The 14,716-nt window shown below is 38.8% G+C and overlaps 1 protein-coding gene across 1 annotated transcript; it reads right to left on the bottom strand.

Annotated features, from left to right (window-relative positions):
• Positions 1 to 28: 28 nt before the first annotated feature.
• Positions 29 to 7,207, bottom strand: LOC104915229 (UV excision repair protein RAD23 homolog B-like; the record flags this gene model as incomplete). Its single annotated transcript, XM_031557433.1, has 3 exons — positions 29 to 1,610; positions 3,535 to 3,614; positions 7,105 to 7,207. Coding segments are annotated over 3 exons (531 nt in total), but the record flags the coding sequence as incomplete, so codon positions are not given.
• Between the last annotated feature and the right edge of the window lie 7,509 nt (positions 7,208 to 14,716).

Raw genomic sequence — 14,716 nt, 5'->3', positions numbered from 1 at the left:
TAAAAAAAAAAAAAAAACAACAAAAACCAAACATGCTTTATCGGCCTTAGTAATTTAGCTTCTAAAGCAAATCAAAACCAAGAAGTAGTCAGCAAAAAAAAAAAAAATCAACGCAGGTAATAACACATAGTATTTCTCAGGCTCTTCTTTTGCTTCCTCCTTCTGTATTTACACTGAGACTCTCTTACTGCAGATTTTACAACACTGCAGTCTCTACATGAAAAATATGTAAAGTTGTTTTAATACTAAAGATAAAATTTTTATCTTCAAACCCACTGTACAAACTGAGCAGCAAAAAAAGCACTCATTAAAAAATTAAAGTTATTCTACTGACAAGTGAAGATTCATTTGTAACTTGTCATAAACAGATGTAATTTCTCAGATGTAATTTTTTTGCAAAATTAAATCAACAATTAAGGTATTTAGTGCATGAAATCTGTTCTGAGATTTTAAGGACATTAGCCAATTAAAAGTTTTCTTTCCTCAGCAACAAAACAAATCAATATTTGATGGCATTTAAGTACAACCATTTCAAAAATTAATGTCCTATGCACTGGAAATTCACATAAATAATACAGAAATAATTGCAAACCAGTATGAAAAATAAAGACTTGACACTAAGCAGCACTCAAAGGCTATTAAACTATAGTTAACAAGATTCTAATCCCATGCAACACTTATGTAAATTCAGGTGAGCGAAGTCCAGAGTATAGAACAGGGAGGTAACCTCTAACTTTGCACTTGATTTTCCTGAATGTTGAGAATTGAGGTTAAAAGATATCCCAGTTCCCACAGATACCTGGCACATTGGCCAAGTATTAGTCAGAATGACTAAAGTGGATTTAAGTTATTACATGATTAAGAGCAATGTTTTAATTCATGCTTTGGAAAAAAATAAAAAAAAAGCTCTGTCCGAAAGTTAAGGGTAATACAGAGCATGGTTCAAAGCTAACCTGTATGATGAACGATTCAAAACATAACCAGAGTTCTATGAGCAACAGAGGACACACCTCTTTGAAAAGCTTTGGTAACAGCAGTTCTCCACACAGCTGAATATCACCATAACAAATTTTGGGCCACAGTCATTCTGAATCACCCGGAGGCAGAACAACTATTCCTATGACATTAAATTCCCCATCCCACACGTTTTGTCAAAAGACTACATTCCCACATGAAAAAGTACAAAGTGATATTGTAGCTGAGTCAGAGACTGAAGTTACAGACAAGAAGAAAAGTTACACAGAACAGAAAACAGGATTGGACTAATACTGTAATGGAATACTCAAAGCCAGAACTAGAAGCAACTGAAATGGACAAGAGAAGCCATTTTTGGAGGTCCATTCATACCTTTCATTTGATGACAGGCCGACAGCAGTTGGTGCCTCTGGTGGATTTTCTGCTGGCTTTTCTTCTTTAGGAGTACTCACAGGTGCAGATTCACAAGCAACTGCAGCTGGTGCTGGAGTGGTAGGGACCGGAACTGGCACAGGAGCAGCTGCAGGAGTTGGTGCAGAGACTGGTGTGGGAGCTGCAGTTGTTACACTAATGCCAGTAGTGGAATTAGTCTGCTGAGTTGCTGTAGTTGGGCTTGTTGTAGTTGCTGCTTTGGGCTATTGGAGGACAAGAAAATTCAGACACGACACAACAAAGCTATTAACCTAATGCTTCCTATAGTGAATACAATGATTAAGTTCTATTATAACCATTTGTTGTTGAGGCAATAGCATCAAACACAACCATAATATCAATATCTTCCAAGATAATCTACACATTTCATTGTGCTTAAACTGGCAACTGGTAGTGTCACTCAAGTAATTATTCGGACACTTCAGCACTCACACTGTTCACATATGAAGTGAAATGCAAAGGTGAGGTCCAAATATTTACAAACTGCATTTCTAAATGTGAGAACAATCTTGTGTCTTGTAAAAGTGCATTTTTTAGATGAAACAATTGTCAGAAGACATCTGACAAGTACAATAAGCATAAGGTTTTTTCACCACTCATACTTGCAAAGAAGTGATAAAGGCAGAAATCTCTTTTCATTATGAATTTTGTTTTTTGGAAAACAAGATGCTAAAAATTAAGGGTAATAAATATAAGCTTCACCCGTAACAAGCTTAACTTACACACTGTTGACTGATTTACAGCATCACACAAATAACACTTCAGTTTGATAGTAAGTATTAGAGTCCAGCAGAACCAAGCACTATCAGACCAACAGTAAGAAATTCATGTTTGCTGATACACAACTGCGCTTTAATCTTTGTGCCTCACTATTGGAAACATAAATTTCTGATATAGTGTTAAATCCATCAGAAAGAAACCACTTTTGGAATTGAATTTTTGAAAGCTGTATCCCTATAGTCCCTTACCTACATGCATCTTCATGGTCTAGCCATATCCTCACCTTACCACGAGAAACAGCATAACACAACTACTTACTCTAAGTGAATTGCTTTTAGACAATGTGTGTGTGGGGGGGGGAGGGTTTGTTTGTTTGTTTTTAAATTAGGGAAAATGTATTTCCTCCCTTTGTCTGAAAGGAAAGTCCAGGATTGAACAGCTTCCAGCAGGTTCAGTAAAGATGGGTTTAACAGGCATTCACAGAAAAAAAAAAAAAATGTCAGTAGTTCTGATCATTGGAAAAAGTTTGTAGTTGTGCTTATGCAACAGGCATCTCTTACCCGAATAGACTCACAAGTAGGAAACCTGAACTTGAACAGAAAGTTCTGTGTTTCAGAACTGCCAAACACTGAAATACAAGTTGACGTAAGAGGGTATCGCATTTAGCAATTTTTGTTGGCTCTCTATCTCTTGTACTATAAACAAAATGAAAAGCATACTCTGAAAATCTATCCATATCTGCTTCTACTGATAAATGCCACAAATGGCATACCACAGACTAGAAAATTTCTTTATTCACAAGTGCAGCAACAGCTACATTCAAATGAGGAATCCTAGGAACTAATACTGGACATGTGTGAAGTGCAAATGAACGTAGGTTTTCTTCCTCAAGAGGACATCTAATTCCACAGTTACCCTCATATCTCAAGACATAGATGAAGCCAGTTTAATTCAAACCCCAAGTGCCTGGACAAAGCAGATACTCAGTGGCTTGATTCCCCAACAGCAATCTAACAACTGGTCAAAAGCAGAGACTCATCAAGCACGCATCACAGCCATTTCCTTTAACTTGCCAGTGCAGCCTTTCAAGACTCAGATTTATTGATGGAACTTTTCTGTTAAGCCACCAGATATAAGCTTCTGTGCTTGACAAAAGAAACAGCCATGAGTTCTGAAAAGCAACATGGCAAGATTGGAATAAATTCTGTACAGATAATTGAGTAACAAACTTTCCTAGTTCCCTTTCTTCCTTTTAAGAAAAGCTCTGGAGGGATTAAGTCTATTCAAACAGTTACATTAACGTAGAATAAAACTTTCAGAGAACAAGTTTCCATTGCTTTTATGGTATGTAAAAACAATGAAAAAAAAGTGAAAGGAATTTTCCTTTCAAAAATAAGGATTACTCACTTTTGTCACCATAACCACCACAAAGTTCTTCTCATCTATTTTGTATTCTTTAAGAGCAGTATCATCATTAAGAATTTTACCTGGCAAAGAAAACATGAAAATTTGTAAGAGTCATGTAATGGGTTATTAGATTTGGTATTCCCCCACATAAAAACAGATCCAAAACCACATAAAAGTAAGTCTTTTTCATACTTATGAACTTAGTAATTTTGAAGTGTTTTAGCCATTAAGCTTTGGCAGTACATTTCCAACTGCTTTTCCTCCTATGATGTCCATCATTAGCTGCAACTCTGCATTGGTACAAAGTCTGACACTCACTCTGAGTTTTGAATATGCTTTAAGTCATTTAAAACAGAAGTGTAAAGTCAACAGTAGAATAAGTATATCTGTAAACATAGATACAATCAATGCAGAGAAAAGGTATTAGCATGCAGCAAGCCAAACAGAATAACTTATATCTGTTTACATACACAAGACACAGCAAGAAAACTCCTGTCTGCTCTTTTCTGCTAGCCCTTCAAATTTATTACACTACCTACAGTTGCCTGCCACAGTTTATCTGCATGACACAGATTCGTGACTTTACAACTTCAAAAAATTATTCATAGAAGGCTAAAGCATTAGAAAATTCTAGAACTGCAGCAAATCTGCTACCCTGACAGATGTTTTTTTGTTATACTACCACTTCCTATGTTTCATAAGCAGAGATGGTACTGTGGCTATTTACCTCACTTCTACAAGAACTTAAAAATCAGAATGAGTATACAACAGTGAGTTTTATAGTACTTATTCTACTACAGAATTTTCAATATGTATTTCATGGCTTTAATTGATTCATTTTTTGAAGACATGTCAATGGCCACTTCCCCTTTCAGCATTAAAATACAAATATATAAAATAACCATTCACAGCTGTAGCAGAATACACCATTTAATTGTATCTAGCAAGACATATCCTTACACTGATTGCAAGGAAATTAAGACATACAAATACATTACAGCTCTTAAAACATAAATTAGGTGCAACTGTCCCACTCCTCACAGTTTCCAGCATGGCCTTTCAGGTCAAATGACCAAGAACATGTTATGTGTAAGGTAGTAGCAGTAACGGTAATGCACATAGCAGATGGTGCAGCATCTGACTCAGAACCTATACAGGCTTATTTACACTCTTCCAGCACTTTAGGGAAGGAGCTTGCTTCTCAGGACAGGCTGTTCTCAGGGTTTTTAGATTCTATCCTAGTACAGATGACAACATAAGATCTATCTCACTGCTAATTAGCCTTTTTTTTTTTTTTAATAAGAAAATGATTTAGTTACAAATGAGTGTTTTTTTCATCAGGTTCAGGTGGGATATCAATGTGCTATCACTTGCACTTTCACCAAAATATGGAAAGACTTAAATTCATTTGAATGTAAAAATATCAATACAACCTTGCATCTCTGTCCAAGAAAAAAAAAATTAATCTTTGAGAAGCACCCTCAAGCATGATATGGTTACGCAAATATGAGAGAATCATTACAAAGAGTAAAGTTCCATTCTATGTTATTTTCTACACCTTCTAATGCTTGTGCATCATATAGAATCTTGTGTATCATACAGCAACTTCTCCATTGGAAAAGGGGTGGCCAGCAGGGACAGGGAAGTGATTGTCCCCCTCTATCTGGAGTACTGTGTCCAGGTCTGGAGCCCCCATTACAGGAAAGACAGAGAGCTGTTGGAGAGGGTCCAGAGGAGGACCACTAAGATGATCAGAGGACTGGATCACCTCCCCTACAAAGACAAGCTGAGGGAGCTGGGCTTGTTCAGCCTGGAGAAAAGAAAAGAAGGCTGCAGGGTGACCTCATTGCAGCCTTTCAGTACCTAAAGGGAGCCTACAGACAGGAGGGGAATCAACTCTTTGAAAGGATAGATAACAGCAGGACAAGGGGAAATGGTTTTTAAGTTGAGGGAGGGAAGATTTAGGTTAGATGTCAGGGGGAAGTTCTTTACAGAGTGGTGAGGTGCTGGAACAGGCTGCCCAGAGAGGTTGTGGATGCCCCGTCCTGGAGGGGTTCAAGGCCAGGCTGGATGGGGTCCTGGGCAGCCTGGTCTAGTATTAAATGGGGAGGTTGGTGGCTCTGTATGTGGCAGGAGGGCTGGAGATTCATGATCCTTGGGTCCCTTCAACCCAGGCCATTCAGTGACTCTGTGATACAGCACATGCAGACAGATTCTCGTTTTTGAAAATATGCAGATGATATTCTATGATGTTATGCAATCCGATTTATTTTTTTTTAAGTCAAATTATTAAAAACTAATACAATAATATGCATTGTACAAAGCCTGTTAAATGCCTTAATTGTATATGGGACTCTCACCTTCACATTCATGTGCTTTTTTTTATTTAAGGACAGGGATGAACTTTGCTAAGAAAGAGTTGTGAGAAGTTCCTTCAAACAAATACAGATTTCTGACTTCTCTTGTGATTATCACCTTTCTATCATAAGTAGCAATAGAAATAGAAGGAATGGCTTCAAGCTATGCCAGGGAAGATTCAGGCTGGACGTTAGGAAATACTACTTCTCTGAAAGAGTGGTCAGGCACTGGAATGGGCTGCCCAGGGAGGTGGTGGAGTCACTGACCCTGGAGGTGTTCAAGGAACGTTTGGATTTTGTGTTGAGGGACATGGTTTAGTGAGAACTATTGGTGATAGGTGGATGGTTGGACTGGATGATCTTGAAGGTCTTTTCCAATCTTGGTGATTCTGTGATTCAGCAATTCAGCTTATTACCACAGAAAAACTTACAAAGTAGTAAGATGGGAAAAAAAAAAAAAACAAAACACCAAAATTTCATTCAGGTACAATCTAAGAGAAAAAAGCAGAACTGCGAGTTTTGTGATGAAATGTTTTGCATTCAGACTTCAAGTGAAAACAAAAACTGGCTCTGTGATTTAATGATCAGTGAGGGAGAAAAACAACAGGAAAATATTACCATAAACCTGTGAACTGTGTTAGTGCAAAAGGAGTAATTTCATATCTTTATCTGACATTAGCTTTTCGCAAATTCGACACATGCTTTTTGCCACCATAGAACACGCACTTTCAAATGACTGCCTGGAAGTACTACAAATTACAAAAACAAGAACACTTGAACCTAAAAAAAAAAAAGTTTTGGTGGTGGTTTTCTTTTGTCAGTCTCAAAGAAAAATACTGTTTCATTGCCTAAGATAAATGGAGAAATGCTTCCGGTAGACACAATATAAGCTGAACAAAAGGTAAGAGTTAACTGTAAATCCCAATTTCTTGTAACAAAAGCCATTTCAATTCCACCTAGTTTGCACCATCCATAACTGAAGTCATTATCATATCACGTTACAAGAGAGATAACAGAAACACATATATACATTAAAACCTGAAAAAATTTTATTTAAAGTTAGAAATTCTCTTTGGCAATGAGATTTATTTTTTTTTTGCTTAAACTTAGTTTATGTTTCAGAACTTATCTTTATAAGACTTAAGATCCAAATCAAAGCATAACAGAAATAATATGGTAAATTCAGATAAAGCATTTTCAAAATCTTCATTACCTGCATAAATTAGTTTTTGACCAGCAACTGGAAAAGCATCTTTCCCCCTTTCTGATTCAATCTTCTCTTTCAGTGCCTTCACCTGAAGCACAGAAGTCTTGTTTTAAAAAAAACATAGGTTTACAATATATACATGTATGTATATGACAATATATATATATACAATATATACATGTACTTTGCTCCATACAACTTTATTACTAAAAAGCAGTTTCCAGTTAAATCTTATGTACTTCACTGATAAAGTACAGCAGTCTTCCAAAGGCATAAGCACAGACACTTTATCAGTGTAAAGTGTACCTTCCACAAATAACTGATTTATCCACAAAAATTCTCCTCTCTCATCTTAACTGCATTAGATTAAGTACAAGCTTACAATACAATGAAAAGTTGAGAAATTTGGACAGAAAATACTCCTATGTACTTCCATTTCCTTTTCGTTGAATGCTGGGGGCGCAGCTGAAACATTTATCATAATGACTCTTCATGGAACATTTGATGGCTTCTTTTATTTGTAGTTGCTTTACTTTTGTTAAGGTCACCATGACATTTGATTTAACTCACTGGAATTACCAGAACCGCTGATAAGCAGCAATTTGTGCAAACTCTCTCGCTGTTCATTTTACAGAAGTAGCTTCCAATTCTTTTTCCTCCCTGGTAATATGAACAGCATTGCATAACAAACTTAAGCCTACAAAATTCATTTTGTGATCATATTCTCCAGAAAGATCGCATTACAATCTACCGAGGAGATAAAACATAAACATTCAGAAACATAAAAATACAGACAAAGGTTGTTCTGTAGAAATGTCTTTACTATCACATTTGCAATCATATTTTAGTGCCTGTATCAAAACATTCTTTCCTGCTTCTTGGCAGATGCTCCCAATATAGATTCAAAAGACAGCCAATTGATTATGAACTGATTAATCCAAACTAATCCCACCTTCTATGTTCCTGTATATTCATAATATTTATTTTTTTTATTTTTAATTAAAAGCTTGATCCTGTTATTAGGTTTCTATCTAGCAATTTAACCAGCTACACATGGGAAAACGCATTTAATCTCCCAGCTGGACTAGATTGACCATTTTTTTGTACCATGGGTACTTGCAAAGCTATCATTTTTGTTGATTTTTAAAGCAGTAGTTCACTGCTAGGGTTACTTAAGTAGTAAATACACTAAAACATTTTAACATGTCAATGTTAAATTTACTGAGACTCAAAAGGGCAACTTTTCAGCCAAATTAAGATCTCTCATCCACTCAACACGCAGCCATACTTCCTAACTTCACATCTTTCTTCTGTAAATGTCTTAGACCTTTGTGTTATCTTTCTCCTTTTCCTTTCCAGCAGCCCCCTTTCTTCTCTCTCTTCCTCTTGGATTTTGTGAGGCTCCTTATCACACTAATCCTTGTCCAACAGGGACTGACGAAACTTGAATACTGACAGAGAAGTTGCATCTTTTCAACAGTAATATAAAAAGAAGCGCTCGTTTTACCATGCTTTATTACCTCACAGAACAGGCCTGCAGAATCAAACCTAATATCTAAGCCTGCACCTGGCATAGGTGATCACATCACTAGCGATACAAGGATACAGAGGACAAGATATGATGCTGTCTGTGGGACAATGCTGAAATAAGAAGCCAACTCTCTTTTCCCCTCAGCAGTTGGACAGAGACACTATTGGTACCCTTACTGTGCGTGTCACTTCAGGACCTGACAAAAGTTTTATGATCCACCTCCAGCTAATCACTTTCTTTTCCACACCAAAACTAATAGCAGCTCACAACTAGGTATTTCTCCAAAACATTAGCTACTTTAATACTACCGATTCACTGATAGCATCACCATTCTCTTGCATTTAGTTGACAAAGGTCCACTCTACCCCTGGATTTATGCTTGTTTAATGGCTTAGTATTGTTTCTCCCAAGAAGTAAAAACTGAAGTTATGAATTCCTACTTCACGCTAACAGTCACTCACAACACAACAGTCTGCCTAGGCCATGGATAAGCAACAAAGCAATTTTTCTGAATTTAACTTTATGTAACAGCATTGACTAAAGTTCTGTACTCCACCAGGGAAAACTGTCAAATCACGTTGAAAGGGCCATGTTCTAGAAGCATACATCTTAACATACTGCTTACCTATTTCACATACTTGTGAACTTCTACTAAAGACCCAAAAATTCTCCTTCCACTTAGTCACTGGGTTTGCCACAGATTAGACAAATAATGTAATGCGATCCTTTCTGACAGTGAAATTTAAGGCTCGTTTCACACCCTCTGCACTCAGTCACGCTATTGTTTTCAGATGTCTCCTGACTTCTATTTTCCTCATGTTTTAGCTCTATTCCAGAATACTACTTTCTTTTTTTTTCCCCCTACAGGAGCAAAACTAAAGTCTGCTCTCTCAAATAGAAGCATCTTAGCAGCTAAACATAAGTTAGGTTCAGACAGACAAAACACACACATTAACTGCTACACAATAACTGAACTCTCATGTAAAGGAGTTCTTACTTTCGTAAAATATTAACAGCAAAATTACAAGGATGCTTTTGCTGTCCAACTCACGTGCAACGATATCAGTGACACACTGCAAGTGACCTAGGGCACTGTCCTCACTCCAAGGTTTTTGTGCAAGCCCATTTCAAAAGACAGGGCTATGCTGTCTTCCTTCTGGCATGTGGCTGGAGGTGTACAACACATCTCTCCAGACACAGAGAAACAGCACTGCCAATAAAATTAAGTTAAATGTGTTAGCTCTGATGATGACCAAATAATAAGCAGTACTCTTTGCTTCACATTCATAGTGTAGTACTAGCACATTTGGAAATGCTGCACTCATGGGTAGTTTTACATCACATTCAGTAAGCAAACCTTAGTCACAACTATTAATCTCAAAAACCCACTGGGGTTCACAAGAGCAGGATGAAGGTGCTGAAGGATGAATGAGTTTAGACAACCACTTTTTGGCTCTTGAGTTCTTTTATATATTGTCTCTGATGTTGTTATCACTGCTCCATCTGACTAGCAGCCAGCAAGATCAACAGTGATGTCTGCTGTTCTACTATCAACATCCCTTCTGAGAGATCAGGCCATCGCCCCAAAGGGTGCAAAGCTCAATGTTTTCATTATAACACCTGTTTCTCCAAAATGTCAATGCTCAAGATGCGAGGGCAAGTACCTTTACAGTTTCCAGTTTCCTTCAGTAACACTAAACTCAGTTTCTATTACATACAGCTCCTGCTGGCTTCAATGGAGTAGGAGTCAGTGCTGACTTCCCCACAAGCTCATTCTACCCAATTGAAACTGTTAACCCACAGCCTCCAGCGGGAGTACTTCCTGCTAGACTTCTACCCTGAGCACAGCTCAGAGCACAGAACAATGTTCACACATACAAGAGACCAGCAGAGGAATCCCTTTTTCATAGTCCAAACACTCCCTATACACCCTACTTCTCACAGCTGGTGTTTTATTGTTGTTTTTTCTTTTTCTAAATGACCTTTTACAATATGATGGACTTAGTTTCCCTAGTCGGTGTCTTGAGGATCAAAGACTTGAACAATGGGATTACTCCTGAAAACAGGCAAAAAATTGTTGAGTACATCAGCCATTTCCCCTGTCAGATGCTGCCAGCCCTCCTCTCTTGTTTATCAAGGTGGGGATTACATATTCTTTAATATTCGTTTTCTGACCAATGTACCTGTAAAAGCCTTTCTTAGTATTTTTCATACTCCTTGGCAAATTCAGTTCCAGCTGTGCTTTAGCTTTCTTGACCCTACCCCTACGAATCTGAGCAATGTCTCCATAGTCTTCCCAGTCTATATGTCTCTGGCTCCACTGCCTATGTATTTTCTTCTTAGACGTTAGTTTTATCAGGATATCCTTATTCAGACATGCTGGTCTCCTGTTTTCCTTGCATGACTTCTTACACATGGGAATTGAGAGCTCTCATGCTCTAACAATGTCCTTACACAGTTGACAGCTATGTTCTGCTCCTTAATCTTTAAGAGCTATCTCTGGAGGTCTCATTTAATAATTCCTCAAACAACTGGAAATCTGCTACAATTCAAGATTGTAACTTTAGTCTTCATCTGACGCATACTCCTCAAGTTCATGAATTCTACTATGGCATGAATTCTACTGAGTCACTAGTAGTGGCTCAGGCAGCTACTAGTCCTGACCCCTCTACTTAAGTCATCCGTGTCGGAAGCAAAAGGTCCAGTAACACCACTTCTTTGGCTGCACTGTCACCTGGATCAAGATATTTTCCTCAAGGCAGTTCAAGCCTCCTGAACTACTCCTTGTTGTGCCATTCTTCTGCACGTAAGTCTGCACAGAAATACAGTTAGCTGCAGATGTCAGCATCCAATTGTTAGAAATAGATGTTCACAAAACACTCACACTAAAGTGTATTTTTCTGTAGAGAAATTGCCTGTTCTTTTGGTTTCAGCCACTATTTAGCCTGGAGGACTGATCCCCTTCACCTGCACAGAACTCAAAGTACCTGCAAAGAATTCAAAATACCAATTCAAAGAATTAAAAAAAAAAGAAGGACATAACTGATACATCCAATTCAACAGTAACATGCTAGTGAAAGATAAAATTTCCTCTTGTAGCTCTAGCTGGAGTGACTTAAGTCTTGGCACTCACTGAGGCTATCATACCCATGCTTCTAGAACATCAGTAGAAAAGAAGCACTCCCAAACCGCCTGAGTTACATCAGACACAGTAGTCTGAACCAGCTTTGTTTAGACTTGAAATATAAATGCTCATTTTCCAAGCAAAAAAAGAGAAGCCTGTCACTACTGTTCAGAAGGGCAGCGGTATCTTCCAACCAAAGGCACAATGAGACACTGAAAATAGTAATAACCTGAACTTTGCCTCTACCACATTGTATCTCCAAGTCTCTAGATTTTCTAGACTCTAACATAATCATCAATGCAGAGTTAAGTAAAAATTACTTTCTGGAAAGAAACAGCAGCAGCAAATTGAGCTGCTAAATAGGTTTTAAGATGCATAGTAAATTTCTACGTCTGTAGAATCATGACATTTTTCATGTAAAACATTGTCTGCACAAGCAGCCCATGCTTCAACAGCTTCTCTAAGCGGATCTTATGGGATAGCATCTAGATCTTATGGAAGTCCAAGCAGACAGTATCTAATGCCCCACCCCATCCACCATATCAGTAATTTCATTATAGAAGCTTATACATCCCGCAGGCCACTAAGTACCACACAGCCTCTTGCTCACGCTCCTCAAGCAGGATGGAGGAAAAAATGAGGAAGAGCTCCTGTGTAGAGATAAAGACAGTTTACCACTGTAAAGCAAAAGCAGTGCATGCAACCAAAGCAAAACAAGGAGTTAATTCACTGCTTTCCCATCAACAGGCAAATGTTAGAGGCTTCCTGGAAAGCAGGGCTTATCAAGCTTAACAGTTTCTTGGGAAGACAAACAGCACTACTATAACCTCCTCTTCTTCCTTTTCCCCTGCCTTTATGGCTGAGTACAACACTGTACCCCTAGCTGGCAGGACAGCAAGAGAGGCAGAAAAGTCTCTAGTTTTCTGCAAGTACTGCTTAACAACAACTGAAAACATCAAGTGTGTTATCACCACTGTTTTCATCAAAAAAACAAAACACAGCACCATGTGAGATTATGAGTAAAATAAAACCCAGCATGAGAGTCAGGCATGACTGCCTCTTGGTGAATACATGCTTACTGCTCCTGATATTTTTCCTCCCCTTCATGTGGACGGAAACAGCTTCTAGAACTCTCCAAAGACTGTTCCCTCACCTCTCCAAAGACTGACCTGAGGCTGACCAGGTCCTCCTCCTTGCTTTTTTTGAAGACAAGTCAAGGTATCTGCTTTACTCTAGTCATCAGACATTTCTCCTCATTGCCACGATCAAGCAAAAACTGTAGTAAGTGTCTTTGCAATCAGTCTTGTCAGCAATCTCAGCACTTCTGAGTGCACCCCATGAGGGGTCATAGGCTTAGGAACGCTCAAGTATTTTTCTTCCAACAAAGGTACATCTTTCTCACTCCAGCCTTTCCCTCAGTCTCTGGGACCTGAAGCACAACCTTGCTGGTAAGGACTGATGCAAAAGTGGCATTCAGTACCTCAGCCTTTTTATCATCCCAGGTAACCAGGTCTGTTTTCTTAAGAACAGGGCCTACTTTTTCCTTTCATACTTGTAGAAGTTCTTCCTGTTGTCCTCACTGTCCTTGGCCAGATTTTTATTTTTCTCTGAGCTTATACTTTCCTAACTTGATAACTGCTGCCCAGATGCTTTGCATTTGAGCTTGAAGGAGGTGATCCTTGAATATCAGCCATATTTCCTGTGATCCCCCTCCCTTCAGGGCTTTATCGCACCTTGAAAACCCAACATTTCATAGTTACTGCAGCCAAGGCTGCCTTTAACCTTCACATTCCCCAACAACTCCCTCTTGCTGGCAAGAATAAAGCCCAGTACAGCACCTCCTCTCAGAGGTTCCCTCTATCACATGAAGAAGGAAGTTATTGACAACACATTGCAGCAATATCTTGGATTGGTTATACCATGCTGCGCTCCCCCTCCAACAGATATCAGGCTGTCTTAAGCCTCTCATGAGGGCATGTGAACATGTTCCCATCCTTTTGCGAAGTAACTCATCTGCCCTCTTTCGTTCTTCCCAACAAGGTGGCCTGTAGTAGACCCTCATTACAATGTCACCTAGCCCCATCCTCCCTTAAATCCTAATCCATAAACTGCTGGTCAGCTCCTCATCTGTATCCAGGCAGAGCTCCACACACTCCAGGTAGCCAATAATACAGAACAAAATACTCCCTCTTCATCTCTCCAGTCAGCCATCCCACTACATCTCCTTCATTCTAGTAAGATCAGAGCCCTGCAACTGTACACACACATAACTCATCCTGCTTGTTCCCCATACAGCGTTTGCTGGTGTATAGGAACTTAGAGCCACCCTAGCATGCTAAGTACCCATTTATTCAGGACAATACCCAATTGCTTGGGACACTTTTTCCATAGCGTTACCTTACAAGCACTTCCTTGATAAACCCACAAGCATTGGAAGATCTTTAAATTCTTGGCTGAAGAACTTTCCTGCTTGAAAAGTCACACTCCAGCACAAAATAGAAGAGACTAACTACAGAAGAAAAGCAAATGCAGAAGTAGCTTATACTTAATAAAACAACAAAAAAAAAAACTAGTAGGATAGAGCATAACTTTAAAATGCTATAGTACATACAAGGTGTTAAAATGATGAAAAAACTGAATGTGCTTCCTGACACTTAGTCTAGTTATCATCAAAAATAATGTTTTTTTGCAGAGTCATCTATCAAATCTCAAGCAAAAAATACAAGCCCTCTAAACTCATACCTTCTGCGACCTTTTCCTAATACCCCAGCTGCCCCTCCCCAGACACAGCTCTATGCCATTCCCTCTGGCCCTGTCACAGTCACCAGAAAACAGACTCCAGCGCTGCCCCTCTGCACACCTATAATACCTTGATGCCCTTCCAACTCTGCGGCAGCCAACATGCATGCAGTGCTGGATGTGAGGCCACACAGCACAGAGCAGAGGGGGCAGCCCCTCCTCTC

This window comes from Meleagris gallopavo, chromosome Z (genome assembly GCF_000146605.3).
Source record: "Meleagris gallopavo isolate NT-WF06-2002-E0010 breed Aviagen turkey brand Nicholas breeding stock chromosome Z, Turkey_5.1, whole genome shotgun sequence".
Taxonomy (NCBI): Eukaryota; Metazoa; Chordata; class Aves; order Galliformes; family Phasianidae; genus Meleagris; species Meleagris gallopavo.
The sequence above is the reverse complement of the archived record's forward strand: the minus strand, read 5'-3'. Positions and strand labels throughout refer to the sequence as shown.